This window comes from Vulpes lagopus, chromosome 5, assembly GCF_018345385.1.
Source record: "Vulpes lagopus strain Blue_001 chromosome 5, ASM1834538v1, whole genome shotgun sequence".
NCBI classification, from domain to species: Eukaryota; Metazoa; Chordata; class Mammalia; order Carnivora; family Canidae; genus Vulpes; species Vulpes lagopus.
Window position 1 is genome coordinate 103,025,389 of NC_054828.1, and position 26,981 is coordinate 103,052,369.

Here is a 26,981-nt window from a genome sequence, read left to right on the forward strand (position 1 = left end):
CCTGCTTTAGAAAGTCTCATGTTACACGTACATATTTACATATTTTTTTTCTTCAAAGACTAATAACAAATTTATGAGGTGAATAAGCATGTAATTGAACCATGACATTACTAATAATGTGAAAATAAAAAGCAATTCGTTCATACAAAGTGTTTCTGTATGGTGCAGTATGAAATGGGATCACAGAATCTATGCACATACGTGAATCACCAAAAAGTTCAGAAACCAAGCTTACTTTAAGAAAATTCATCCTATTGTTTGGAGCAAAGGTGGCCAAGTTGTGATGTACAAAAATATTGTGTATAAAATCGTCAAAGCCAGGTATTAGCCTAAATTGGCAGCAACTGCAACTTAAAAACTAAATCCAACCAGATCTTTAAAAACTTAAAAACTAAACCCAACCAGTGGCAATGCAATGTTAGCTTTGTGGCCTGCAGGTTTTACTGAGGTCACAGCCTCTTCTCTCTTGCCTCTCCTCCTGGGGCACCCCCTGTCTCCAGAGTTTTCTTGGCTTTTTCTGCTCTCTGACCTCACTGCTGTTCTTCACTTTCGTACCGACCCCTTAGACTTCTTACTTTTTGTCCAGCTCAGTGCATTGAAGATGTACTGGACTTGGCACCTTCCCCTAAGAATACTATTTTCACAAATATTTCATGGCTCATTCTCTCAGTTTGTTCAGGTGTCTGTTCAAACATGATCTCAGAGAGGCCTTACCTGACCACTCTATTTAAAATAACAGTATTAGGCATTTTCTTTTTCTGTATAGCACTTAACTGATATTATCTATTTGTTTATTGTTTTTCTTTCCCTTTGGAAGGTAAGCTTCATGAGGAATTTTGTCTTCTTTGCTGTCATATCCCTAGGATCTGGCACATGATAAGTGCTCAAAAAAATATTTGTGGAAAGAATGAATCTCCAGTCTCATACCAGCCATTTATTCACCCTTCAATCATTCATTACCCAAGTATATATTGAATTCCTACTGTATACAAGACACTGTAAGAGGTACTGTGTTACTCAAAATAGACCTAATTCTTGCCTTCAGAGAGCTTTTTGAAAGGAGGAAAGGGGACATAAACATAAAATAAACACTGTATAAATATGTATTATTATGAAGGATTTTGAAGAAAGGAATACCAAGAGGCCTAGTTTAATTTCCACATAACAATGAGTTTCCAAAAATTTTTCCTGCTTTTATTTCTAATTTCATTTTTTTCTATGGTTGCAAAACACATTTTGCATTATATCTTTTTAAATATATTGAGGTTTGCTTTATAAACTAGGATACGATTTGTCCCAGAAAATTTTCCTTGTGCAAACAAGAAAAATATATATGGTGTTGGGTAGAGTGTCCTATAGATGTCTCTTAGGTCTTAGTTGGTGTATACTGTGTTTTATTTTATTTTTTTCAAAGATTTCATTTATTTATTCATGAGAGACACACAGAGAGAGGGAGAGGCAGAGACACAGGCAGAGGGAGAAGCAGGCTCCATGCAGGGAGCCTGACACATGGGATTTGATTCGAGGACTCCAGGATCACGCCCTGGGCTGAATGCAGGCATTAAACCACTGAGCCACCCAGGGATCCCAGTATACTGTGTTTTAAATCTAATGTTTCCTTATTGATCTTCTATCTAGTTGTTCTTCCACCACTATTAGAAGTGGGGTATTAAAAAAAATAAAATAAATAAAATAAAAAATAAAAAAAAAAAAAAAGAAGTGGGGTATTGAAGTTTCCAACTGTTACTTTTTTTTTCTTTTAAAGATTTTATTTATTTATTCATGAGAGACACAGAGAGAACAAGGCAGAGACACAGGCAGAGGGAGAAGCAGGCTCCATGCAGGGAGCCCGATGTGGGACTCGATCCCAAAACCCTGGGATCACACTCTGAACCAAAGACAGATGCTCAACCGCTGAGCCACCCAGGCGTCCCCCACCTGTTACTTTTGAAGTGTCTGTTTCTCCCTTCATTTGTCAGTTGTTGGTTCGTGTATTTTGGTGCTATTATTAGGTGCATATATGTTTATCACTATTATATCTTCCTGATAGATCAACTCCTTTAACATTATGAAATGTACTTTATTTCTAGTAACTTTTTTTTTTTGCTTTAAAGTCTGTTTTGTCTGATATTAGCATAGTCACTCCAGCTTTCTTGTGGTTGCTGTATGTAATTTATCTTTTACCATCTGTTTACTTTTCATTCATTTGTTTCTTTGAATTTAAAGTGATGAATAAATAGCATATAGTTGGATAATTTTTTTAATTGAGGTATAACTGACATATAGCATTATATCAGTTTCAGGTATACAACATAATGATTTGTCATTTGTATATATTGTGAAACGATCACCACAGTAAGTCTAGCTAGCACCAACCCCATACATAGTTAAAAGATTTTTTTCTTGTGATGAAGACTTTTAAGATTACTTTCTTAGCAACTTTCAAATATGCAATAGAGTATTATTAACTATAGTCACCATGCTGTATATTATATCTCCATAACTTATTTATTTTATAACTGGAAGTTTGTACCTTTTGACCCCCTTTACACATTTTACCCACCCTCTACCCCCCATCTCTGGTGACCACCAATCTGTTCTCTTATCTGTGAGCCTGTGTTTTGGTTTATACATTCCACATACAAATGAGATTGTATAGTATTTGCTTTCTGTCTCTGACTAATTTCACTTAGCAAAATGCCCTCACTGTCCATCCTTGTCACAAATAACAGTATTTCATTCTCTTTTATGGCTGAGTAGTATCCCATTGTGTGTGTATATATATCTATATATCTTACATATTCTATATCCATTCATCCATCATGGATACTTAGGTTATTTCCATATCTTGGCTATTGTAAATAATGCTTCAGTCAATATAGTGGTGTATGTATCTTTTTGAACTAGTGTTTTCATTTTCTTTGGATAAATACCCAGAAGTGGAATTATTAAATTGTATGCTAGTTCTAATTTGAATTTTTTGAAGAACCTCCATACTGTTTTCCATAGTGGATGCACCAATTTACATTCCTACCAACAGTGAGTGCACAAGAGTTCCCTTTTCTCCACATCCTTGCCAACACTTGTTAATTCTTGTCTTTTTGATAATAGCCATTCTCAGAAGTGTGAGGTGATATTTCATTGTGGTTTTGGTTTTGGTTTGTATTGCCCTGATAATTAGTGATGTTGAGCATTTTTTCATGTACCCGTTAGCCATCTATATGTTCTCTTTGGAAAAATGTCTCTTCTGATTCTTTGCTAATGTTTTGATTGGTAAGTTGTATGAGCTCTTTATATATTTTAGATATTTAACGCATTATCAGATATATGATTTGCAAATATTTTCTCCAATTTAGTAGGTTGCCTTTTCATTTTGATGTTTTCCTTTTTTGTGCAGAAACTTTTTAGTTTGATGTAGTCCCACTTTTTATTTTTGCTTTTGTTGCCTTTGATTTTGAAGTCAGAGTCACAAAAATCATCACCAACACTGATGTCAGAGTTTGCCACCTGTGTTTTCTTCTAGGAGTTGTATAGCATCAAGTCTTACATTCAAGTCAATAATCCATTTGAGTGCATTTTTGTGTGTGGTATAAGATAATAGTCTAATTTCATTCTTTTGCATGTGGCTGTCCAGTTTTCCCAACACGATTTATTCAAGAAACTTCTTTCCTCATTGTATAGTCTTGGCTCTTTTGTTGCGAATTAATTGACCATATGTTTGGGTTTGTTTCTGGGGTCCCTATTCTGTTCCATTCATCTGTGTGTCTGCTTTTATCCAATACTATCCTGTTTCTATTCCCACAGCTTTGTAATATAGTTTGAAATCAGAGATTTTGATGCCTCCAGCTTTGTTCTTTCTCAAGATTGCTTTGGCTATTCAGGGTCGTTTGTGGCTCCATGCAACTTTTAGGATTATTTGTTCTATTTCTGTGAAAAATGCCATTGGAATTTTGATAGATGTTGCATTGAATCTGGAGATTACTTGGGGTAGTATGGACATTCTAATAATATCAATTCTTCCAATCCACGAACACAGACTATCTTTCCATTTATGTGTCTTCTTTAGTTTCTTTCATCAATGTCTATAGTTTTCAGTGTACAGTTCTTTTACCTCCTTGGTTAAATTTATTCCTAGGTATTCTTTTTAATGCAGCTTATTACTTCTTGAGTTAAAACTATTTTCTCCTAACATATGAATATGTAAGTCTAAGAAAATATCTTAAATCTAGCTTTGGCTATATTTTATAATTTTAATGTATCATTTTCATTTTTATTTCCTTTTTGGTCTATAAATTGTTTTGCTTTGTATATTTAGGTGTATTGATGTTGGATGTGTAAATATTTACAATTGTTAGATCCTCTTGATGAATCAATCCCCTTATCATTATATAATGACCATCTTTCTCCATTGTTAGCTTTTGCCGTAAAGTCTATTTTGCCCAATAAAAGTATAGTTGCCCCTGCTCTCTTTTGGTTTCCATTTGCATGAAATAGCTTTTTCCATCCCTTCACTTTCAGTCTGTGTCTTTAAAGCCAAAGCACTTCTGTTGTAGGAAGGGTATAGTTGGGTCTTGTTTTCTCATCTGTTCATCCATCCTGTGTCTTTTGATTGGAGAAGTTAATCTATTTACATTTAAAGTAATTATTAATAGGTAAGGGCTTAATATTGACATTTTGTTAATTGTTTCTTAGGTGTTTTACACTTCCTTTGTTCCTTTCTTCCTCTATTGCTGTCTTTGTGATTTGATGATTTTCTGTGGTGGTATGCTTTGATTCCTTTCTCTTTCGTATATATATACTTTTTTCTTTTCTTTGTAGTTTCCATGAAGCTTACATAAAACATCTTAGAGTTATGTCATTCTGTTTTAAACTGGTTAACAACTTCATCTGCATGCAAAAGAGCTGTACTTTTACTCTACACAGGCAAAATCTCTGAATCAAGTCTGTGGCTCTGCAAGTGATTATGTAAATTAAAATTTTGTTTATCAAATCACATATTATATACATGAAAAAAATGTCTTTTCAACTAGAGTTTTTTTTTAAACCCTACAGCAAATCTAACCTAGTCAGAATGTAAGATTGGGGCTTAAGCATGTGTGTTTTGAAACTTCTCCATGTATTTCTGTTGCATATCCTTGGTTAAGACATCCGTGTCCAAGAAAGTCACTAAATATTAATCCTCAGAGGGATGGGCTTGTAAGGCTTTTGTAAAACAATTACCTATGCTTCACCTAGACTGACCTTTTTTAAAATGTGTGTTTCCTTATTTCTTTATAATGGGCTATATTTATAACTTTGACAAAGGATTGTTCTACTTGTCTGGTTTTATGGTATCTGTATTATTTTTTCTCTTGCAGGTGAAAATGAGTTCTTCAGTAAGAAGAAAAGGCAAGCCAGGCAAAGGAGGTGGAAAAGGGTCTTCTAGAGGAGGAAGAGGAGGCAGAAGTCACACTAGTAAATCTCATGGGGGTGGCAGCAGTGGCGGTGGCAGTGCTGGCAATAGAAAGGCCTCAAGTAGAATTTGGGATGAAGGTGATGACTTTTGTATCTTCACTGAATCAAGGCGCTCATCCAGGTCATTATACTTTTTTAATGTTTCAATATAGAAACGGTATCAATCTCTAATCTGTGGGACAGCAGAGAGCTAAGAGAAAGGGGGGGAAATGCCAAGAAACTCTGGTCAAGTTAATTGTTCCTCTTGTTTTAAAACCTTGCAGTCCTCTACTTTGTAACCTTTTCTTAAAGACATGATGGCAGATAACAGCTTTTTTTTTAAGAAGATGGAAATCTGAAGTTAACTTCAACTTACATGACACTGTGAATTGAATATAATACTGTTATTGTAACTAATGTTGCCAGGAAAGTAAATACTGGAAATAGTGAAAGACATTTTGGCAAAAGTTATTTTAAGTATTTCTTACACACTTACACACTGTAGTTTGAAAAACCTAAAATGCTACTTGGCTGTACTCTGTCTTTTTAGTTGATGAATTATCTATTTTCTAGACACATCAGCCAACTCTTTACTGGTGCTTCATGTGATGACCAGTGACAGAGTCATATCCAGGCTTCTTTCATATTCAACTTTTAAATAATGAATAGATCCTGATAATTCTAATCAATATTTAATGAAAGTAAAGCTTTTATTGCTGCACGTTATACAGTATAGATAGAGGATTCTCATTGTCTCTCAAATGGCAATGCAGGCTGTACTTTAGAATCTTTAGAGACAAAAAAGATTTCTTTAAAGCTATGTGTACACTTTCTTTTATGGGAATAACTCTCAACTAAATATTAGTTAGAAAGGAATATAAGTGAGTGCTGGAAGTTTAACTGCACAATACATGCTTTTAACTTAAATGAATACAATTATATGCACTCAAGAAAAGAAAAAGAAAAGCAAATAGCATTTAAGTGGTTTAAACTTGCCACTAAATGAATCTGGGCCCCACAGTGAGCAAGATATGGAAGAAGAAGGACAATTCCCTCTATCATCCTCAGTATCCAAGTGCTTTTTGTACTTGAAGCCACTTGATGCACTAAGTATATGATTTTAGAGTTTAAATATATAGGATTTTGTTTTTCAAAGATTTTATTTATTTATTTGAGAGAGAAAGTGAGAGAGCAAAAGCAGGGGTAGGGACTGAGGGAGAGGGAGAAGCAGACTCCCCACTGAGCAGGGAGCCTGATACAGGACTCGATCCCAGGAACCTGGGATTATGACCTGAGTCAAAGGCAAACATGTAATCTACTGAGCCACCCAAGTGCCCCTAAATATATGCTTTTATACATGGTCTGTAACGTAATCAAATACATCATCTGATACTCAACCAGAGAATCTACAATTTTTTTTGTTGTTGTTCAAGAAGAAAAACAGTCATTTTGGATATATTGAGAGCTAATATATCAATATCAAACTTGACATCTTTTTTTAAAGGAATCTTCCAAGGTAATTTTAAGATATGTTTTCACCTTACCTGCTGACCTAATAACCTAACTTCTGAGTTAGATGCAGCTCCCTTGTTTTTGAAAACATAGACATAATTGGAGGTTCTTACAGTCTTAGATGTTCATTCACACAGCGAGTATATACTGAGTGCCTACTATGGACCAGGCACTGTTTTGGGGACTAGAATTGTAACAATGAATAAAATATTGCCCTTGTCTTCCTAGAAGGAAGTCTGAGGTATAAAGACCATAAATAATATATGTCCAGGTAGAAAGTGCCTGGAGAAAAAGAAAGGAAGATAAAAGAGGTAAAAAATGCCAAAATAAACTCCTATTATTTTTAAACGTTGCTGTTTTATGTAGAGTGATCAGGGAAGGCTTCTCTAATAACATGTCCTTTAAGCAGGGAAAAGAAGGATATGAAGGGGAGCGCTATGAAACTACCTGAGGGAAGAACATTGAAGGCAGAGGGAGCACCAAATACAAAGTCTCTCAGCTAAGAGAGTGCCTGGAAGGGTTAGGAAGTGGCAGAAAAGGACATGGCTAGAGTGGATGAGTAAGAAGAAGAGTAACGGTTAGATCCAAGAGGCTCACACTGTGTAGCTTTTGGTCAGCCTTTGGAAGCCACTGCCAGGTTTGAGGCAAAGGTGTGTGACATCAGTTCCTCAGGCCAGAGTTGCTACTATTCAGCATATGCCTTTGTGTGAATTAGAATATGGTGCTTTTCTCTTGGGGTGATAAGCCCCAGAATGCATGGCTTGATAAGCTAGCATGGATTGGATTCAAGCTCTTGCCCCTTCTAGTGATAGCCCCAGAATGCATGGCTTGATAAGCTAGCATGGATTGGATTCAAGCTCTTGCCAACTCATCCTCCCTCATTCTCCTCCCACCCCAACAGGAACTTTTGAACAGCATGTACGCTGTCTGTGCAACTATACTCAGTAGCCCTGACTCAGTATTCTGTGTGGAAAATAGACTACAAGGATGTCTGGGTGGCTCAGTGATTGAGCGTCTGCCTTCGGCTCAGATCATGATCCTAGGGTCCTGGGCCCAAGTCTGGCATCAGGATCCCTGTGGGAACCTTCTCCCTCTGTCTGTGTCTCTGCCTCTCTCATGAATAAATATATAAAATCATTTAAAAAAAAAAAAAAAAAGGAAAACAGACTACAGGGGAACATGGGTTGGAAGCAGAAAGAGTAGTTGGGAGATACTCTCCGAGAGGAAATGTCATAGACGATTTACATATTAGTCTGGAGTTCAAAGAAAAGATCTAAGCTAGAAAAGTAAATGTGTGAGTTGTCTGAATAACCACTATTTAAAACTATGAGATTGGGGGATCCCTGGGTGGCTCAGCAGTTTAGCACCTGCCTTCGGCCCAGGGCGTGATCCTGGGGTCCCGGGATCGAGTCCCACATCAGGCCCCCTGCATGGAGCCTGCTTCTCCCTCTGCCTGTGTCTCTGTCTCTCTCTCTCTCATATGAATAAGTAAATAAAATCTTTAAAAAAGGAATAAATAAAAATAAATAAAACTAAGATTGGGTGGGATAGACTTATACAGATAGAGAAGAGGTCTGAACTTTGAGCACTGGGATACTCTGGGCCTTAGAGCTGAGAAAGATTAGGAGAATCTGACAGAGGGGATAGCGTAGTTGCCAGTGAAGTAGGAGGAAAGCTAAGAGAATTTGGTTTCTGGACTTAGGAAATAAAGTTGCTTTAAAGGGGATTATCCAGTCAGATAGGATTGGATACCTAAAGCGGACGCTCAGTTGTAAAGGAGTGCTTGTGAGAGGTCAAGAGAGACAGCTGTCCCCTGGATTTGGCAATGTGGATAGCATAGGTAACTTTTCATTTTAGGTTTCACATCTATTGCCTTATATAATAACAGTTTATTTATTTTTGGTGTGAACTTTTTTCTTTATCCAAGTATAATTAATATACAATCTTATATTAGTTTCAGTTGTACAGTATAATTGTTCAACAGTTTTATTCATTTCTCAGTATTTATCAGGATAAGTGTACTCTTAATCTGCTTTGTCTAGTTCACCCATTTCCTCACCCACCTCCCCTCTGGCAACCACCAGTTTGTTCTGTGTCTTTAGGAGTCTGCTTTTCCATTTGTCTCTTTTTCTTTCTTTGTTTATTTGTTTTATTTCTTAAATTTTATATATGCGTGAACTTTTAAGAACTATTGTCTTAGCAAATTCAAATATGTAAAACATTATAGTTAACTCTGTCTTGGCAAATTCAAATATATAAAACATTATAGTTAACTATGGTAACAATATTGTACACTACGTCTCCAGAACACATTCCTCTTGTTACTAAATTTGTTCCCTTTGACTTCCTTTACCCATTTGCCCCAGCTCCCCTTCTGCCCCATCGGAATGATCACTTCCCCTAAATAGGACTAGAAAATGCAGCATTTTGCTCATTCCCATGAAGGCGCTATATAATCTAGTTATGACTCTCAGGCTCCCGGAGAACACATTTGAAGGCCACCAGGAATTTCTTGAACCAATGGGATAAATTGGAAATTTTTACATGATGTTTATTCATTTGAATTCAGGATTATTGGAGACTTCTGTTTTATTGAGAAGGACTTGAGATTATGCAGGCACCAAGGTAAGATTAACTGATACATGGAAAAGTTTACAATCCAGATGTTCCTCACATGTTGTTTCCCAAGAATCAGGTAATTTCAGTTTTTAATTGATAACTTCCCTTTCTATGAATCCCAAAGCCAGATCTCACATTGCTTCCATGGGTGGCATGACAATTACATGCCTAGAGAAAAATAAGCTAACAGCATCTCTTCTCTGTGGCCCCAGTTTGGTCTTATCTCACATGTAGCTTTATTCCAAAGCCTCAGCTGGTGAATGTCTGCACCTTAGCTTCATTAACAATAGTGTTCAAGACTCTTGATGGGTGGTGAGATGAGGCAGGGTTTTCTTAGTGTAGTATATGAGTTTTCTCATAATTTTGGTTTTAGGCCTCATTGAGTTATATCTATAGCATACATAACCTTGACAAGAGCTGTTTTATATACTTGGTGTGGAGAAACCCTGATTTTAGTGTCTGTCAAAGAGAAAAGGAAAGTGGAGACAGAGATAATGATGTAGATAACCCTTTTGAGGAGTTTTATGATAAAGGGCAGAGGAAGAAAGAACGATAAGTATAGTTTGAGAGGGTGTGCACTCAAGGGGAGAATTTGGTTTGGTTTTTTTAAGATGGTAGACTTTATATAGCATGTGTATATGCTGATGGAAATGCTCCACGGGGAATAAAGAACTGATGATGTAGAGGGAGAGGTAAATGCTAGAATAATTTCCTTGAGGAGACTGAAGAGATTGAGATACAGTATACAAATAGAGGGGTTGCCTTTAGGATCTAGGATCATTCTTCCCTAGTAACAGGAAAGAAGGCAAAATAAAGGGGTATAGGGATGCCTGGGTGTCACAGCAGTTGAGCATCTGCCTTTGGCTCAGAGTGTGATTCCAGGATCCAGGATCGAGTCCCGCTTCAGGCTCCCTGCATAGAGCCTGCTTCTCCCTCTGCCTCTCTCTCTCTCTCTCTCTCTCTCTGTCTCTCATGAATAAATAAATAAGATCTTAAAAAAAAAAGTAAAGGGGTATAAAGATAAGTAGTGAGTTAGGAGCATGTAGTCCCCCTCATGTACTTTTTTTTAGCGAATCATGAAGAAACAATCAGACAAATCCAAATTGTCAGAATTTCTCCAAGATGACTGACCTGAGCTCTTCAAAAAAGACAATGTCAGGAAATAGGTAAGGGAACTTAAGGGAATTTGAAAAAAAAAAAAAAAGCTAAATATCATTTTTAATTAGATAATCAAAATCTATAGAGGACATGACTGAAACAATTGGGGGCTTTGAATATAGATTATATTTCAGAAGATATTGTGTCAATATAAAGTATCTTGTGAGTTATAATAGTATTGTGGTTATATAAGAATTTGTCTCTGTTCTTAGAAAATAAATGCCAAAGGGGCACCTGGGTGACTCGATTGGGCATCTGTCTTCAGCTCAGTCATGATCCCAGGGTCCTGGGATCGAGCCCCGCATCAGACTTCCTGCTCAGCAGAGAACCTGCTTCTCCCTCTCTTCTGCTACTTACCCTGCTTGTGCTCTCTCTCTGTCAAATAAATAAATAAATAAATAAAATATTTTAAAAAGAGAGAGAGAAAGAAAGAAAACACATGTTGAAATATTTAAAAGTGAACACGATCTCTTCATGGTGTCTGCAGCTTATGTTCAGATGTTCAGCAATATGTATATAAAATAGAGGGGGCATATAATAGGCATATATGTGTATACGTAGAGAGAGAGAGGAAGAGACTGCATAAATGTATATATGCATTAATGTATGACAAATGTTAACAATTGGTGAATCTAGGTAAAGGATGTTTATTTCTATAGATTTCAATTTTTCAAAACAAAAATCTCTTCACCTGCTGGCTTCATCAATAGAGCATGCAACTCTTGATCTTGGGGTTATGAGTTTGAGCCCCCTGTTGGGTGTAAAGATTACTGAAAAAAAAAATCCTAAAATTAACCCTCTAAAGTGTGGGTTCCATTTGTGTGTGTGTGTTTGTGTTCCATTATTAAGGAGTGCCTGGTTTGCTCAGTTGACAGAGCATGCAACTCTTAATGTCAGGGTCATGAGTTCAAGCTTCACATGGGCATGAAGCCTACATTAAAAAAAAAAAAAAGAGGAAATGATAGATTTGGGGCAATATTCTTTAAAGAAATTTGTACTAAGTGGTTAAAACCACAATTGATTATATTTTCTCCTTTGGTACCCAGTGTTGCAAGTATAAATGTGTGGTTCTTTTCAAGGTCTCAATATTATGGATTGCAATTTTAAACACAAAAAAGTTTCTTCCATTTTCCTAGTTTTGTGAAAATTTATAACGAAACATGCCAAACCAAAAAAAAAAAAAATTTAATGAGCAATGTTAAACTTTAGAATTATTTATTTATTTATTTTTAAAAGATTTTATTTATTTATTCATGAGAAAGAGAGAGAGAGAGGCAGAAACACAGGCACAGGGAGAAGCAGGCTCCATGTAGGGAGCCTGATGTGGGACTCGATCCTGGGTCTCCAGGATCAGGCCCTGGGCTGAAGGCAGCGCTAAACCGCCGAGCCACCCAGGCTGCCCAGAATTTCTTATTATTTTAAATATTAAAAAGAGTTTCTAAAAAATCTAAAATCCAATAATGAAAGATGAGTGAAATAAATTCCAGTGCATCCATAACTATATGTAACCATTTAAAAAATATGTTGTAGGAGAATAAGCTTAGGGAAATGCCAGTTTTATTTGATAAGGAAATAAAGCAAATTATAAAAGATTACATATGCTGTATAATTTTATTAAAAATGTGTCTGAAAAGAATTGATGTGACTTAGGATGACTTCTGTTTTCTACTTTGCTCCAGTGAACATGTATTTATTATTTTTGTAATTAAGAAATAATGATAATTTAGGTAAATATTTCAAAAGCAGGGCCTAATATGCACCAGTAAGATGAGACCCTTCATTGTTTTCAGATTGGGAACCTAAAATAGAATGAAATAATTCTTTGTGTGTAATGTTTTTCTTTTGAAAGTCCTCTATTCCAATAGGAGTCATCATGGCATTACTTTTTCTAGACGATTCTTGAGTTAGTGAAGCCAGATTTAATGATTAAGAATCTAACAGGCATTTTTTTCCAGCAGTTGCAAGATAATGAAGTCTGGTAAGTACTGTAGTAAACAGTCCAGTACTAGACAGTCCAGTTCATGTTTTATATGTTTGGGGGCTGTGAGGTGAGTGTCAAAGTTCTGGTCACAGGTAAATGTGTCCTTTGCAGACCTAGCAACAGTAGCACAAGAAAAGGAGAGGCACGCCCCAAATGGAAGCCTGAAGCCAAAGTGCCACTTCAGACCCTGCATATGACTTCTGAGAATCAAGAGAAAGTGAAAGCTCTTCTCCGGGACTTGCAGGAACAAGATGCTGATGCTGGATCTGAGTAAATTATTTTATTTAAGTAAATTAGTATATTAAGGAAGTTATATTGGCAGTGGGAAGGTCCTATTTGTCTTTGGAACACTTTTCAACACTGATCCTATTGTGACAATGTAATTAGTTGAAAGTGAGCCAAAAGAAATACAAGAATAATTATTCAGCAGCAATTTTAGAATGAGTTTGTTTTGCAATATCTGTGAGCAGTACAGGTTGCCTTTTCATCTTTTTTTTCTGATGACCATGCTCAAATGGATTCCATAATTGCTTTATTGAGAGCCTTTCAAATAAAACCTTGTAGTGAACAAGTAGCAGTATTGTTCTAGGAGCAAATATTGAGTTGATCAGATGAAGTCTTAGGAGTACACTTTCTCATAACCATCTGCTTAAGAGAAACAACTTTTACTCTTTTGGCTGTTTTGCTTTGTGATTCAGTCAAAGAAGTCAATTCATTCCATTTGCCAGAATTTTTTTTTTCACATGTTCCATGTTTTATATCCATATCAATCCATTTGCCAGAATTAATGGATGATCAGTCATGAACAGCTCAATTTCCATCCTATCTACAAATCTCTTTATCTGTTTTAGTTTTAGGAAAGGTGGTGATGCAGCAAAGCAAAAACTTAGGGATGGTTTTTATGAGTGAGGAGAGAGGATAGCCAGAGCTTTTGTAGTTAAGAATACAGGCTCTGGGGTCAGACTGCCTTGGTGGAAATCTCTAGTTGCTCTTTACTGTATAACCTTTGGCAATTACTAATTCTAAGTTTTAGTTGGTCATCGGAAAAATGGCGATTCCAATAGTATCTGATTAAGGGTTAGTAGAAAGAGTTTTAAAGAAATAGAACATATAAAACACTTCACCTAGTACTTGGCATGTAATAAATGCCTGATAAATATTACTTGCCAAGATATAAATGAAGAGATCAGTAAACGTTTAAATCAGTGACTGAAGAATGGTTAGGATCCTATGTCCTTTGGCTCCTTGAACTAAATTCTTAGACACTTGCTAAATTTTCTTCGACATATGTGGAAATTAATAAATGAAAATGTTATCTTTGTCAGAAGAAGCATTTCTGGGGAGGAGGAAGATGATGAGCCTGATTGTGATGATGAACAGTACTGGTCTGCTGGACGAGAAGCTTCCCTTGTTCCAGACTGTGAGCCATTGGAATATGCTGGCTCAGGCCCAGTGGAGCCTCATAATCCAGAATTTACAGTCTCAACATTTGCAGTGCAGAAACTTTCCAGGTGATTGCTTTCAACATTTATAGAAGTTAGGGGAGAACTGAAGAAACTGAAATCATACTATAAACCCAACTACCCCCCACCTTGAATACTTTCCTATTGTGTGGGTTGCAGTGGTGCCTGATAGGTCTAATATCCTCTTTCATGTTTTTTTAAAAATAATTTTATTTATTTATTTAGGAGAGGCACAGAGAGAGAGAGAGGGAGAGACATAGGTAGAGGGAGAAGCAGGCTCCATGCAGGAAGCCAGATGTGGGACTTGATCCCAGGACTCAGGGATCACGCCCTGAGCCAAAAGCAGATGCCCAACCACCAAGCCACCCAGGCGTCCCAATATCCTCTCTTTTAGAACAAACTGATTAGGGAATATTACCAGAAACTTTCAAAATACATATCCTGCCTATAACTTACAACTTCACATAAACATTTAACTGAATCTCGCTTTTGTGATTTGATACTACTTAATATTTTTTATCATGTTTCACACTTGCTAGGTATGGATTCAACACTGAACGCTGTCAGGCAGCCCTGAGGATTTGTGATGGAGATGTGGGGGCATCGCTAGAACATCTGCTCACACAATGTTTTTCAGAGACATTTGGGGAGAAGATGAAGATCTCTGAGGCAGTTGCCCATGTGAGTGTGGAAGAGTGTGTAGAACAGCGGCAGGAAGAGGCATTTGCTCTCAAGTCAATCTGTGGAGAAAAATTTATAGAAAGAATTCAGAACCGAGTCTGGACGATTGGATTAGAACTGGAGTATTTGACGAGTAAATTCTGCAAATCCAAGCAAAAGGAAAGTACCAAAAACATACAGGAGACTACTCTTGAAATCTGTAAATTTTACCTCAAAGGAAATTGTAAATTTGGATCAAGATGCAAATTCAAACATGAAGTGCCCCCAAATCAAATTGTCGGAAGAGCAGAAAGAATTGTAGATGATTCTCATCTTAATGCTCATGAAGATGCCTCTTTTTTATATGAACTTGAAATCCGATTTTCTAAAGACCACAAATACCCTTACCAAGCTCCCCTTGTGGCATTTTATTCTACCAATGAGAATCTACCTCTGGCTTGTCGTTTACATATTTCTGAGTTCCTTTACGGCAAGGCCTTGACATTTGCAGAAACTTCAGAACCTGTTGTATATTCTTTGATAACCCTTTTAGAGGAAGAATCAGAAATAGTCAATTTACTAACAAATACCCATCACAAGTACAGTGTCCCTCCTGTGAACTTTATGCCAGTATCCTCTGGAACCAGAATAAACAATCCTATCTGTCGTAAACCAGTGATTCCAAATAATTCTTTTACATCAAGTCAAATTGCTGAAGGTATGTAAGGCCTTGACTGAGTTGAGGGCTTTCTGGATTGGGCATTCAGAATGGTGGATTAAGGAAGTCAGAGTTTCCAAGGGCTGCTCTAGGATCTCCTGGTGATGTTAGGCGAGTCATTCTTCTTGGTCCATGGGCAAAAAGGAATGAGAATCCTCTGAACTGTGGCCTAACTTTAATTGTAAGTCCCAATTTTGTCACCATAATTGGGCTCTTTGTATTGAAAGTCTGTAGTGATGTATAAGTTGATTCTAGCAGTTGGGGATTGGAAGAACCTTAAAGCAACTTTCTAGGAAATGTTTCATTTAATTCATTTGTTTTACTTCTGATGCTTTACACAGAATTACTTTCAAATGAGTTTTTATTTTTTATTTATTTATTTTTTTATTTTTATTATTATTTTTTTTTTATTATTTCAAATGAGTTTTTAGAGATATTTCTCTTTCTAGGGTACACTAGACCCCCAAAATTCATTATCTTAGGGCTCAAGTAAAAAAAATGTGTGTGCAAGCTTCTGGCTTTATCAAAATCCAGATTTGTTATACAGATTTTTACACTATAATTAAACTCCTTTTTCAGAGTCCAAAGAATTCTCTCTTGTTACCATCATTCTTTGAGAGAAACAAGTTCTTATTATTTTACAAGATTTCTTAAGTAAACATCAATAAGTAAACATCAAAAGAACAATGAAATTGCATTGAGATGTGGATGATGGACAGTGGGTAGATGTACTCACTAGCTACTTGCTCCCAAATGGCAGCTTCTAGCATGTGAGAGTCAAATATATTCCTTGAGAAATGACAAAATGTGTGGCATAGACTTTTTTTTTTTAAGTAACAGCTTTATTGAGATAAAATTTACATACCATAAAATCTACCCTTAATTTTAAAGTGTACAATTCAGTGGGTTTTTAGTATATTCACAGGGTTGTACAGCCGTGACCACTATCTAATTTCAGAACATTTTTATCAACCCTAAAAGAAACTTCATACTTACTTATTAGCAGTGAGTCCTCATTTCTTCCTTCCCTCAACCCCTGACAGTCATGAATTTACATTCTGTCTCTATGCATTTGCCTATTCTGTACACTTCATGGAAATGGAATCATATGGTATATGGCTTTTGTGAGTGGCTTCTTTCACTTAGCATGTTTTTAGGTTCATTTATATTGTAGGATGTATCAATACTTCATTTTACTGCTGACTAATATTCCATTACATAGACATGCCATATTTTGTTTATCAATTTATCACTTAATAGACATTTGGGTTGTTTTTTAAAGATTTTTTTTAAATTTATTCATAGAGACAGAGAGAGAGAGAGAGAGGCAGAGACACAGGCAGAGGGAGAAGCAGGCATCATACAGAGAGCCTGACGTGGGACTCCATCCAGGGTCTCCAGGATCACGCCCTGGGCTGCAGGCGGCACCAAACCGCTGCGCCACCGGGGCTGCCCCCATTTGGGTTGTTGTATGTTAGAGAATTTTAGGAATACTTGCAAGTAGTTGAAACTTTTGGTTAATTCCTTGAATGTAAAAAGTCTGTGGAATTAACAAGGTGCATCATGATTTTTTTTCTTTGTTTTAAATTTTGGTTTAGCAGTAGCCACTTGTACTTGATTAAAGTTTATTTGAAGATGGATTTTATGTTCTTGAGCGGTAGAAGTAGTTGAAGTGAATGAACCTGCTTTATTCATGGTTTGACTTTTTCCCATCTTATGATTTTTTGTTGTTACTTTATTTATTAGTGACTTTCCCCCTTTGCTAAAGAAAGGGCTCTATATCGAAAATGTTTCCTTTTATCCCCTTCAAGTTGAAAAAGAATCAGAACCTGAGGATGAGACAGATGAGGATGAAGGTCCTGCACCAGTTATAGTGGAGAATGAAAGCTATGTGAACCTTAAGAAAAAGATTTCCAAAAGATATGACTGGCAGGCAAAATCAGTATATGCTGAAAATGCTAAAATCTGCAAGCAGTTCCGAATAAAACAGGTAGAGTATTCTGAGATAATGGCTAGCATTGCCTCCCTAATGTGTGGATGAATGGATTAGGCATTAGGAAACCTTGGCTACCCTCCCTAGCATACTTCTGGTTTTCTCTAACTCTGAGTGGTCAAAGTGTCTGCATGCCACAGCAAATATGGGTGCATGTTCTGGATAGTTTTGGAAAATCCAGTGGCTGGTGACAATGAAACACACATATATACCAAATATTCTCAGAATCACGTGGCTTTGGTACTCTGATAGAAGATCTGATAAGTGATATAAAAGTTAATACTGTGATTTACATTAGAAAGAATAGCATAGAAAGGAGAAGGACAAGGAGAGACCCTTACCCCATTTCAGAGGATCACAGGATAAATAACTTGCCCAAAGTCACATAGCTAGTAGGTGGCAGCACATGGGTTTGAGTTAATTCTCTGTTTCTAAAGTCCATGCTGTCTTTACTCCATTCACACAAAGATTATTTTAGAACCTAAAGTGAACTTTTAGGGCACAGTGGGGTGTTGGGTGTAGGACAAAAGCTTACCCATTTTGGGGATTGGATTAGATGCTGTTTAATGGCTCTTCTAATTATGAGGCTCTAATTCTGATTTTTGACACAGTATAACACTATCGCATATTACAGTGCAATACCTGTAGGACATCAAAAGAAATAGGAATTCACACCATAAATAGTAAGGTGATAGAAACCAAAAATTGCACATTCCAATTTGATCAGTTTGGTTCAGAGATGATTAATTTATATGATAAAATTATATGCAGAAAATAATATATTAGTATGAATTTCTTATTCAAAAATACATATTTAGTTTTAACATGCACTACAATGTTTATTGGCCATTGGATGTCAGACTGAGTTACATATATGTGATGCCTGGCCAAAAAGAACCCTTTCATGAGTGCTCTTACTGATTTTAGTAAAAATCTAATGCTGTCCAATGTGGTAGCCCCTAGCTACGTGGGCTATTTAAATTTAAATTAATTAAATTGAAATTAAATAAAATTTATAATTCAGTTTATCAGTAGCACTGGCCACATTTCAAGTGCTCCCTAGCCACATGTAGCCAGAGGTTGTTATACTGGACAATACTAATATAGGACATTTCCACTAACAGGGAAAGTTCTATTGGATAGTGCTGATGCAGAGACTCTTGCTAGGAAGAGCCATGTAGTGCTAAGCAGGATGGTTTATTTCTCTTGTAAGATCTTGCAGTTTATTCAGATGTAGGAAAACCATAAAGATTTCACAACTTATTCTGGCTGATTCTCTGAGCAGCCTCCTGACTTTAAGTCATCAACACCTAATCCTAACAAATCTGCAGTTTCTATCTCTGAACAAATTATTAAAGAGCAAAAAGGGTGGGTCAAGCTATGGGATTCCACACTCAGAGTTTGTGAAAGATGATTCAAAGTAACCTAACTGATGCCTTATCTTTTATGTTGTTAGGCTTCCAGACAGTTCCAGTCAATTCTGCAAGAAAGACAATCACTCCCTGCGTGGGAAGAAAGAGAAACCATTCTTAAATTGCTGAGTGAGCACCAAGTGCTTGTTATAAGTGGTATGACTGGGTAAGAATGCAATTTATTTGTAATGTAGCTTTCAATCCATTAATATGGTGTGTACACTGGTTAGCATAACCAGTTCTATGTGTAAAAAACTCGTAGCTGTTATTATTTGTGTTCTTTCTGGTATGATATGAAATAATATTTTACAGAACATAATATTGCAGGTCTGCAGCCATTTAAGACATTTTTTTAAAGATTTATTTGAGAAAGAGAGAGAGAGAGAGCACAAATGCACAGTGGGGAAGGGCACAGGGAGGGAAAATCTTAAGCAGACTCCATGCTGAGCATAGAGTTGGATGTGCACCATCCAGACATCCCTAACTGAAAGCTTTTAACAGGCCTATTTTTAAATGTAAAGGATAGTTCCAGAACATTTATTTATTTTAAAAGACTTATTTATTTTAGAGAGAGCATGCATGCAAGGTGGGGAAGGAGCAGAGGGAGAGGGAGAGAGAATCCTCAAGCAGACTCCTCCCATTGAGCACAGAGCCCAATGGGGAGCTCAATCCCAGGACCCTGAGATCATGACCTGAGCTGAAATCAGGAGCTAGCTGCTTAACCAACTGAGCCACACAGATGCCCTTACAGAATATTTAACTTGGGAACTTTCATATTCTAAATTTATTCTGATTTTCTTAGAGCTTTTATTTGTTATTTAAGAACAACTTAAGGCATATTTCTTTTCCTGTTTCACACTTTTCATATGTTATCCAAACTTATTTAACAGGGACAGGTCATAGGCTTAATTTAATACTATATTCATAGGTATTCAACCTAGTAATTACATTTGTGCCCAGACTCACTGATACAGTACTAGTCTGAGATCTTCTGGCTTCTTATTTTTTAACCTCAGTCCACTTGTAGCCAAATCAGTAAGATAATACATAAAATCATAAGACAATACTCCTACTTCTTTAGGATTCAAATACAGAGTTCATATTCCTAGAGGTGTTTACAGAACTTAATCTATTGTTTACTCAATTGTCCCAATTTTACAATGATACTAAATTAATATATGATTGCTCTGTTCATCCAAGTGCAAGTTCCTAGCAGTTTTGGGCTGTAGGTAACAAGGCAGTACGTTGGTTTAGAAGATAAATGAAGCTGAACAAGTTCTATTATAATTAGCTTTCTCATTTCTCACTTCCCTCATTGCACATAATTGCTTTTTTTTTTTTTTTTTAACTAGCACTTGAAAACTCTCATTTTAGGACTTATTTGTTTTGACATACAGATGTGGGAAAACCACACAGATTCCTCAGTTTATTCTGGATGATTCTCTGAGAGGACCACCTGAGAAGGTGGCTAACATCATCTGTACCCAGCCCCGACGAATCTCAGCAATATCTGTTGCTGAACGTGTTGCTAAAGAAAGGACAGAAAGAGTGGGTCTGACTGTGGGGTACCAGATCCGGCTGGAAAGTGTCAAGGTTTGTATACTCTGCTGGTTTCCTGATAACAGAAATTTTGTTTCTGTTATCAGGAATTCTTGGGGCCTGGGGACTCATGGGCAAGTTGGGATACGTACCTCAGTACAACTTAAGACCTTTAAGAAATATTTTGGTATAAGAACTCTTATTTGAATATATTTCATTTCTTCTATAAAGATCTTTTATTCTTTATTGGAAGAAATGATCTAGTAATTGCTGTTTTACTTTTAAACTTGGGACTTAATCCATTCAACCAAATAAGAAATGGACAAATTCAGAATTGAGTTCATCACTCATTGTTGCTTTTATGTTTTATAATAACTTTGAATGCTTTTTATGAGTTGTAAACTTAAAATTTTGATATGAAGTAGAAAAGCTTTAACTGTTGTTGCCAATAAGAAACTATGCATTCAGTGCAGTTTCCTATTAAATGGAACTACTGAGGTTTTCAAGATTCTTTGTCCCTATCCATTCAAAATGGCTTTGCCATATTGGCCTTGAAAGTATTTCCTTTTTTCAAAAATTCCATGAATGCTTTCTGTGCCCTTTTCTATGTAAGTCCTCAGCCACCAGACTGTTGTACTGCACCACAGGCGTGCTGCTGAGAAGGCTGGAAGGAGATACATCTCTCCAAGGAGTCACCCATATCATTGTTGATGAAGTTCATGAGAGGACAGAAGAAAGGTAAAACAAGGATCTTCCAAACAGCCACATACTTAAAACAAAGACATCACTGAAATAATTTTGTTCTGTTTCTAATTCAGTTTTCATAGAGCAAAAGAGGAAGGCCACAGAGAAGGCCAAGTTAGAGAAGAGGAACTGCTTCCCTGATATCCAGGGTCTGGAACACTAGAAATGCTAGGAGGGCACATGTTCTTCACTAGAAGAGTCATCTTGTTACAGGGACATCTTCTACTAGGAGATACTTTACACCCTCCTGGGCCTCGTGCTGAGCTGGGCTTGGTACCTAGTAGAAATAACAGTTGTAACATATACTGTAGTTGATAAATTGGTCAATATGTGCTTCTTTCTTAGTTCATTTGGTCTGTCATTCAGTCCTGACATTCATTCATGCATTTATTGAGACTGGGTTAAGTGCAGAGTGATCTGTTAACAGCTGGGGATACTAGAGTGAATAAGCATATGTGATTCTCCTTTATCTCATGGTCTGGAAGGAAAAAGAAATAATGAACAAATAAATAAATAAAGAGTTACAGATTGGAGTAAGTGCCATGAAGGAATAAACAGGATTCTCTCTTTTGGGAGGAGAGATTCACGAGATGGTCAGAGCTGATCTCTCTCAAGAGATGACGTTTAAATTAAAAATGGAAGTATGAGAAGGCATCCCATGTGACAGCTGGGGGCAAGGCTAGCATTTGCAGGCTCTGGTGGGAAAGGGTGTCATGAGCCCAGAAGCTGGAGGAAGGCCTGTGCAGAGCTGGTTGTAGTAAATGAGGGGAAAAGTAGTGGGTAGAAGAGGCAGGAGCCAGATCTTCCAGGACCTCGTATACCATGGACAATAAAGCATTTAGATTTTTTTTTTTTTTTTTAAGATTTTATTTATTTTGGGAAGCCTGAGTGGCTCAGCAGTTGAGCACCTGTCTGGCTCAGAGCGCGATCCCAGATTCCCGGGTTTGAGTCCCGCATTGGGCTCCTTGCATGGAACCTGCTTCTCCCTCTACCTGTGTCTCTGCCTCTCTCTCTCTATGTGTCTCATGAATGAATAAATAAAATCTTTAAAAAAATTTTTTTATTTATTTATTTTTTTTTGAGAGAGTTGAAAGTACAAGAGCATGAGGGGGGCAGTACTGCAGAGGGAGAAGCAGACCCGAAGCAGGGCCCCATCACAGGACCCCAGGATCATGACCTGAGCCAAAGGCAGACACTTAACTGACTGAGCCACCCAAGCACCCCTTAGATTTTATTTTAATGGAATTAGAAGTCATTAAGGGGTTGGGACATAAACTCAAAATCCTCAATATTTTAAAAGGCTAATAGATGATATCAACCATAGTTTGTCATGTGGATCATGTTTGATAACAACAAAAAAACTAGTAGGGGAGAAAAAAGACCGTAAAATTTTGAGACTTCCCCAAAAGGACTATCCTATTATAAATATCTAGAGAAGAAGCAAAGTCTAAGTGAAGTTGTCAGACTGACAGAGAAGCAGAAAATAGCTAATAGCAAATTTTTTTTTTTAATAGCAAAATTTAAAAAAGAAACATGAAGAGTTCCCAACTATTGCTGATAAAAAATTTTTACAAACTGAATAGAGAAGACATGACTAGAAGACTATTTGTTCAAAGAAATAAATACATTGATATGCTAGTAAACAAGAAATATGAAGTAATTAGACACTAAAGAAAAGCAGACTTAAAGAATATATCAAAATAGGGACGCCTGGGTGGCTCAGTGGTTGAGCGTCTGCCTTTGGCTCAGGGCCTGATCCCGCAGTCCCAGGATCAAGTCCCACATTGGGCTTCCTGCATGGAGCCTGCTTCTCCCTCTGTCTATGTCTCTGCCTCTTTCTCTCTCTGTGTCTCTCATGAATAAATAAATAAAATCTTAAAAAAAAAAGAAAAAAGAATAGATCAAAATAAAGAGGGAGGCAGAGACATAGGCAGAGGGAGAAGCAGGCTCCCCTCAGGAAGCCTGATGCAGGACTTGATCCCAGGACCCCAGGTTCACAACCTGAGCCAAAGGCAGATGCTCAGGCACTGAGCCACCCATGGGTCCCAACAATAGTAAATTTTACTTTTTTTTTTTTTTTTAATTTTTTTATTTTATTTATGATAGTCACAGAGAGAGAGAGAGAGAGAGAGAGGCAGAGACACAGGCAGAGGGAGAAGCAGGCTCCATGCACCGGGAGCCCGACGTGGGATTCGATCCCGGGTCTCCAGGATCGCGCCCTGGGCCAAAGACAGGCGCCAAACCGCTGCGCCACCCAGGGATCCCCCAATAGTAAATTTTAAATGACTCTATAGAGTCATTTACACTCTGGGAATACAGAAAACACTGGGAATCTTTAAGGGGCAAATAATCTTTTTGTAGAGACTCCAGAAAACAGGAGGGAAAAAATAAATGGTAAGTCATTTCATTTTGCAGGTAAATGTTCAAGTGAACATTTGAAAGAAGAAAATTTTTTCATTAAATAAGTTGGAGGAGGAAATCAAATATAACATTTGACCAGATTAATAATATTTAAATGATTGTATTATAAAAATACATTTAAAACTTTAGGGGAAATTATATCCAGTGTAATTTTAAGTATAAAGAATGGCTTTGGATTTCATAATATTTATATTTCCACATACCCAGAGAAACTGAAGCATAGTTCTGGATCTGGTTTCTAGGGGTAATCATGTTCTCAAAAGTAAAAGATTTCATAAAACTTAATGTGGAATATCAACAGTTAAAAATTCAAAATATTTTAACATCTGAATAAAGATAAGTTACTGTAGAAGGGAGATCCAGACATACCAATCTATAGGAAAGCAGTATACAGATTAAAAGAAAAAGAAAAGGCAAGGGAATACTTGCTAGCTCAGATAGAAAAGGAGAAAAAATGAGAGTAAAATCTAGGAACTAAGATGGGTAAAAATATAGACAAAATTGAAGGTTGAATATACAAAAGTTACAGTTGTGTTAGTTTAAAATTTTAAATGAATTTCCTGGTCATAGAGGTAACCAAGTTTGATTTTTCTAAATATTTAGAAAGTATCAAAGAAATGTCAAGAATAGTTTCTGTACCTTATATAATAGTTTCCTGTTACAGTTTTGGTCTGTTTTCTTCTGGGAATGTATTAGGAGTTAGGGGAGAGATGTGGTAGAGAGAGATAATGTGTCTCTACAAACACTATTGGAGTTTTCTGTACTCCTTTTGATGTAATAGTTAATAGCATGAGCTATCTTTTTTTTTTTTTTTTTTAATTTTATTTATTTATGATAGTCACACAGAGAGAGAGAGAGGCAGAGATACAGGCAGAGGGAGAAGCAGGCTCCATGCACGGGGAGCCTGATGTGGGATTAAAGCATGGATATACTATAAATTATTTAAGCATTTCCTATTGACACATTATTTCCTTTTCCCTAAAAAAGAAAAAAAAATCATTAATGCAATTACATTAGCTCATGAAATTAAAGAGAACTAAATAGTACAATAATATGCTGTCATTGAAAAAGCAATACAGGGGGCACCTGCTGGCTCAGTTAGTAGAACATGAGACTCTTGGTCTTGAGGTTGAGAGTTCGAGCCCCACATTGGGCTTGGGGCCTACTATACATATTTTTTTAATTTTTCTTTTTCTTCAGGCAGTACAGATAAAATGGAAGTCCTCACCAGTTTCTCCCCAGAGATAACTATGGGCATCAGACTGATGATATGTCCTTCTATACATTGACATGTATGTTTACTTTGTTAGAAATAGGTACTTTTATTTTCTGGCCTTTTTTGTCTTACACAAATGATATGCTCAATTAGTAAGTCAAAGAATATTTATTGAGCACTTACTGTTCTCCAGACATTGTTCTAGATTACTTTTATTCGTGAACAAAGTAGACCAAAATCCTTGTCCTAATAAAGCTTATATTCTAATGGATGAGCTCAACAATAAGAAAGATAAATAAGTAGAATATGTTAGCTACTAAGAAAGGGTAACTGCTAAGGGTGATATGAAATGCAGAGAAGGGGAGCATTTGAATTTTTAAACAGGGTAGCCAGAGAAGAGAAGGCCTGGCTGAAAATGTATCTTTGATTAAAGACTTGAAGGAAGTGAGGGAGCTACCTGTGAATGTCCAGGAGAAGCCCATTCCAGGCAGATTAATAACATGTGCAAAGTACCTGAGGTACTCCTTAAAGACAGCAAGGAGTACAGTGTGGGTAGAGTGAGTGAATAAGGGGAGAGCAACAGGAGATGAGCAGTGGTGATGCAGATCATGTCCTGTAGGACCTAACTTGTTAGTGAGGACTTTAATAATTCATCAGAGGATTGTGAGAAGAGTGGCACAGTAAGATTTACATTGAATAGAATTGTTGGTCTGTTCTATTGAGAATAGAGTACAAAGGGGATGCTGAGGCAAGGATATTGCTTTTCTATGGCACATATTATTCTACAACTTGGGTTTTTTTCACTGTCTTAGAGATGTTTTCATATCAGTATCAAAGCTCTACCTTATTCCTTTTATCTGCCTCATGTTATTCCACAGAATGGGTGATTTTACTGTAGTTAATGACTTCTTGGTTGATGGATATTTAAGTAGTTTCCATTGTTATACTATTATAAACAATGCAATCATGAAAATCTTTGTATATTCTTCATTATGTACATGTAGATATCAAGAAGTAGAATTAACAAAGGCAGTGATAGATCCTGTTGGTATTTTGATTGGTACTACATGGATTTTAGTTTATTGCAGGGGGTATCTTTATAATTTTAAGTTCACATCTAGGATCATGACACATCTTTCTGTGAGATTTGTAGTTTTTTTCACATAGATCTTACACATTCCATGCTTAAAATTCACCAAAATTCATTTTTGAATGAATTTAATTCATTTTTATGTATTGAATTTGTTTGATCTTTAGGTGTTTCTTTTATTTCCTTTAGTGACTTCTTGCTACTAGTTTTGAAGGACATTGTGTTGCAGAGACCAAATCTTCAAGTTATTCTAATGAGCGCAACTTTAAATGCTGAACTCTTTTCAGAATATTTCAGTTCCTGCCCAGTTATTACTATACCAGGTGATTAAAATGCATCCTTAAATATATACTATTCTAATAAGCAAGTATAATTATTTTTGAAGTTCATTTGAGATATAAAATAACAGGTATTTATAGTTATTTTCTAGAAGAGTGATTCACTTATAAAAAAATTATGACCAAATAACAAAATTAACAAAGAAGTAACATATCCATTTGCTAAGAGATTTCAGTTTTATATGTGCTTTTTATTTATTTATTTTTTTAAAGATTTTATTTATTTATTCATGAGAGACACAGAGAGAGAGAGAAAGAGGCAGAGACACAGGCAGAGGGAGAAGCAGGCTCCATGCAAGGAGCCCGACGCAGGACTCGATCCTGGGCCGCTAGCATCACACTCTGAGCTGCAGGCGGCACTAAACCGCTGTGCCACCGGGGCTGCCTTATATGTGCTTTTTTTAAAAGTCTAGGCTAATAGGATTTCTAGGATTCCATTGTGTTTAACATCAAAATGTAAGTTAATAATGGTAAAATGTCATAAAGAGGGAAGTTGTATCTGTATAGCATGTTGATTCATTGCTAGAATCTGCTAACTTTCTGGATGTTGGTCTACTCTGAGAGAAAGTAAAATTGAATAGTCTGTGTCTTTTGGTGTTTCAGTCTCATTGTGGGATTGATTTATCACTATGGGCTTTGCTTTATCCTTTTGCAGTTGATTGCCAAAGGAAGAATTTGGGGATA

The 26,981-nt window shown here is 36.5% G+C and overlaps 1 protein-coding gene across 3 annotated transcripts in view; it reads left to right on the forward strand.

Annotated features, from left to right (window-relative positions):
- Positions 1-26,981, forward strand: part of DHX57 (DExH-box helicase 57) — a 57,021-nt gene that overhangs the window by 3,212 nt on the left and 26,828 nt on the right. For 2 of the 3 annotated variants that reach the window (XM_041754796.1, XM_041754797.1), the window contains exons 2-10: positions 5,358-5,575; positions 12,815-12,973; positions 14,029-14,214; positions 14,706-15,544; positions 17,356-17,534; positions 18,994-19,115; positions 20,347-20,542; positions 21,102-21,226; positions 26,149-26,282. In XM_041754796.1, the coding sequence (XP_041610730.1) occupies positions 5,364-5,575; positions 12,815-12,973; positions 14,029-14,214; positions 14,706-15,544; positions 17,356-17,534; positions 18,994-19,115; positions 20,347-20,542; positions 21,102-21,226; positions 26,149-26,282 (2,152 nt within the window). In that variant the 5' untranslated portion in view covers positions 5,358-5,363. Of the gene's footprint in view, positions 1-5,357; positions 5,576-9,514; positions 10,731-12,814; positions 12,974-14,028; positions 14,215-14,705; positions 15,545-17,355; positions 17,535-18,993; positions 19,116-20,346; positions 20,543-21,101; positions 21,227-26,148; positions 26,283-26,981 lie in introns of those variants that run through there. The other variant, XM_041754798.1, reaches the window with a different exon arrangement.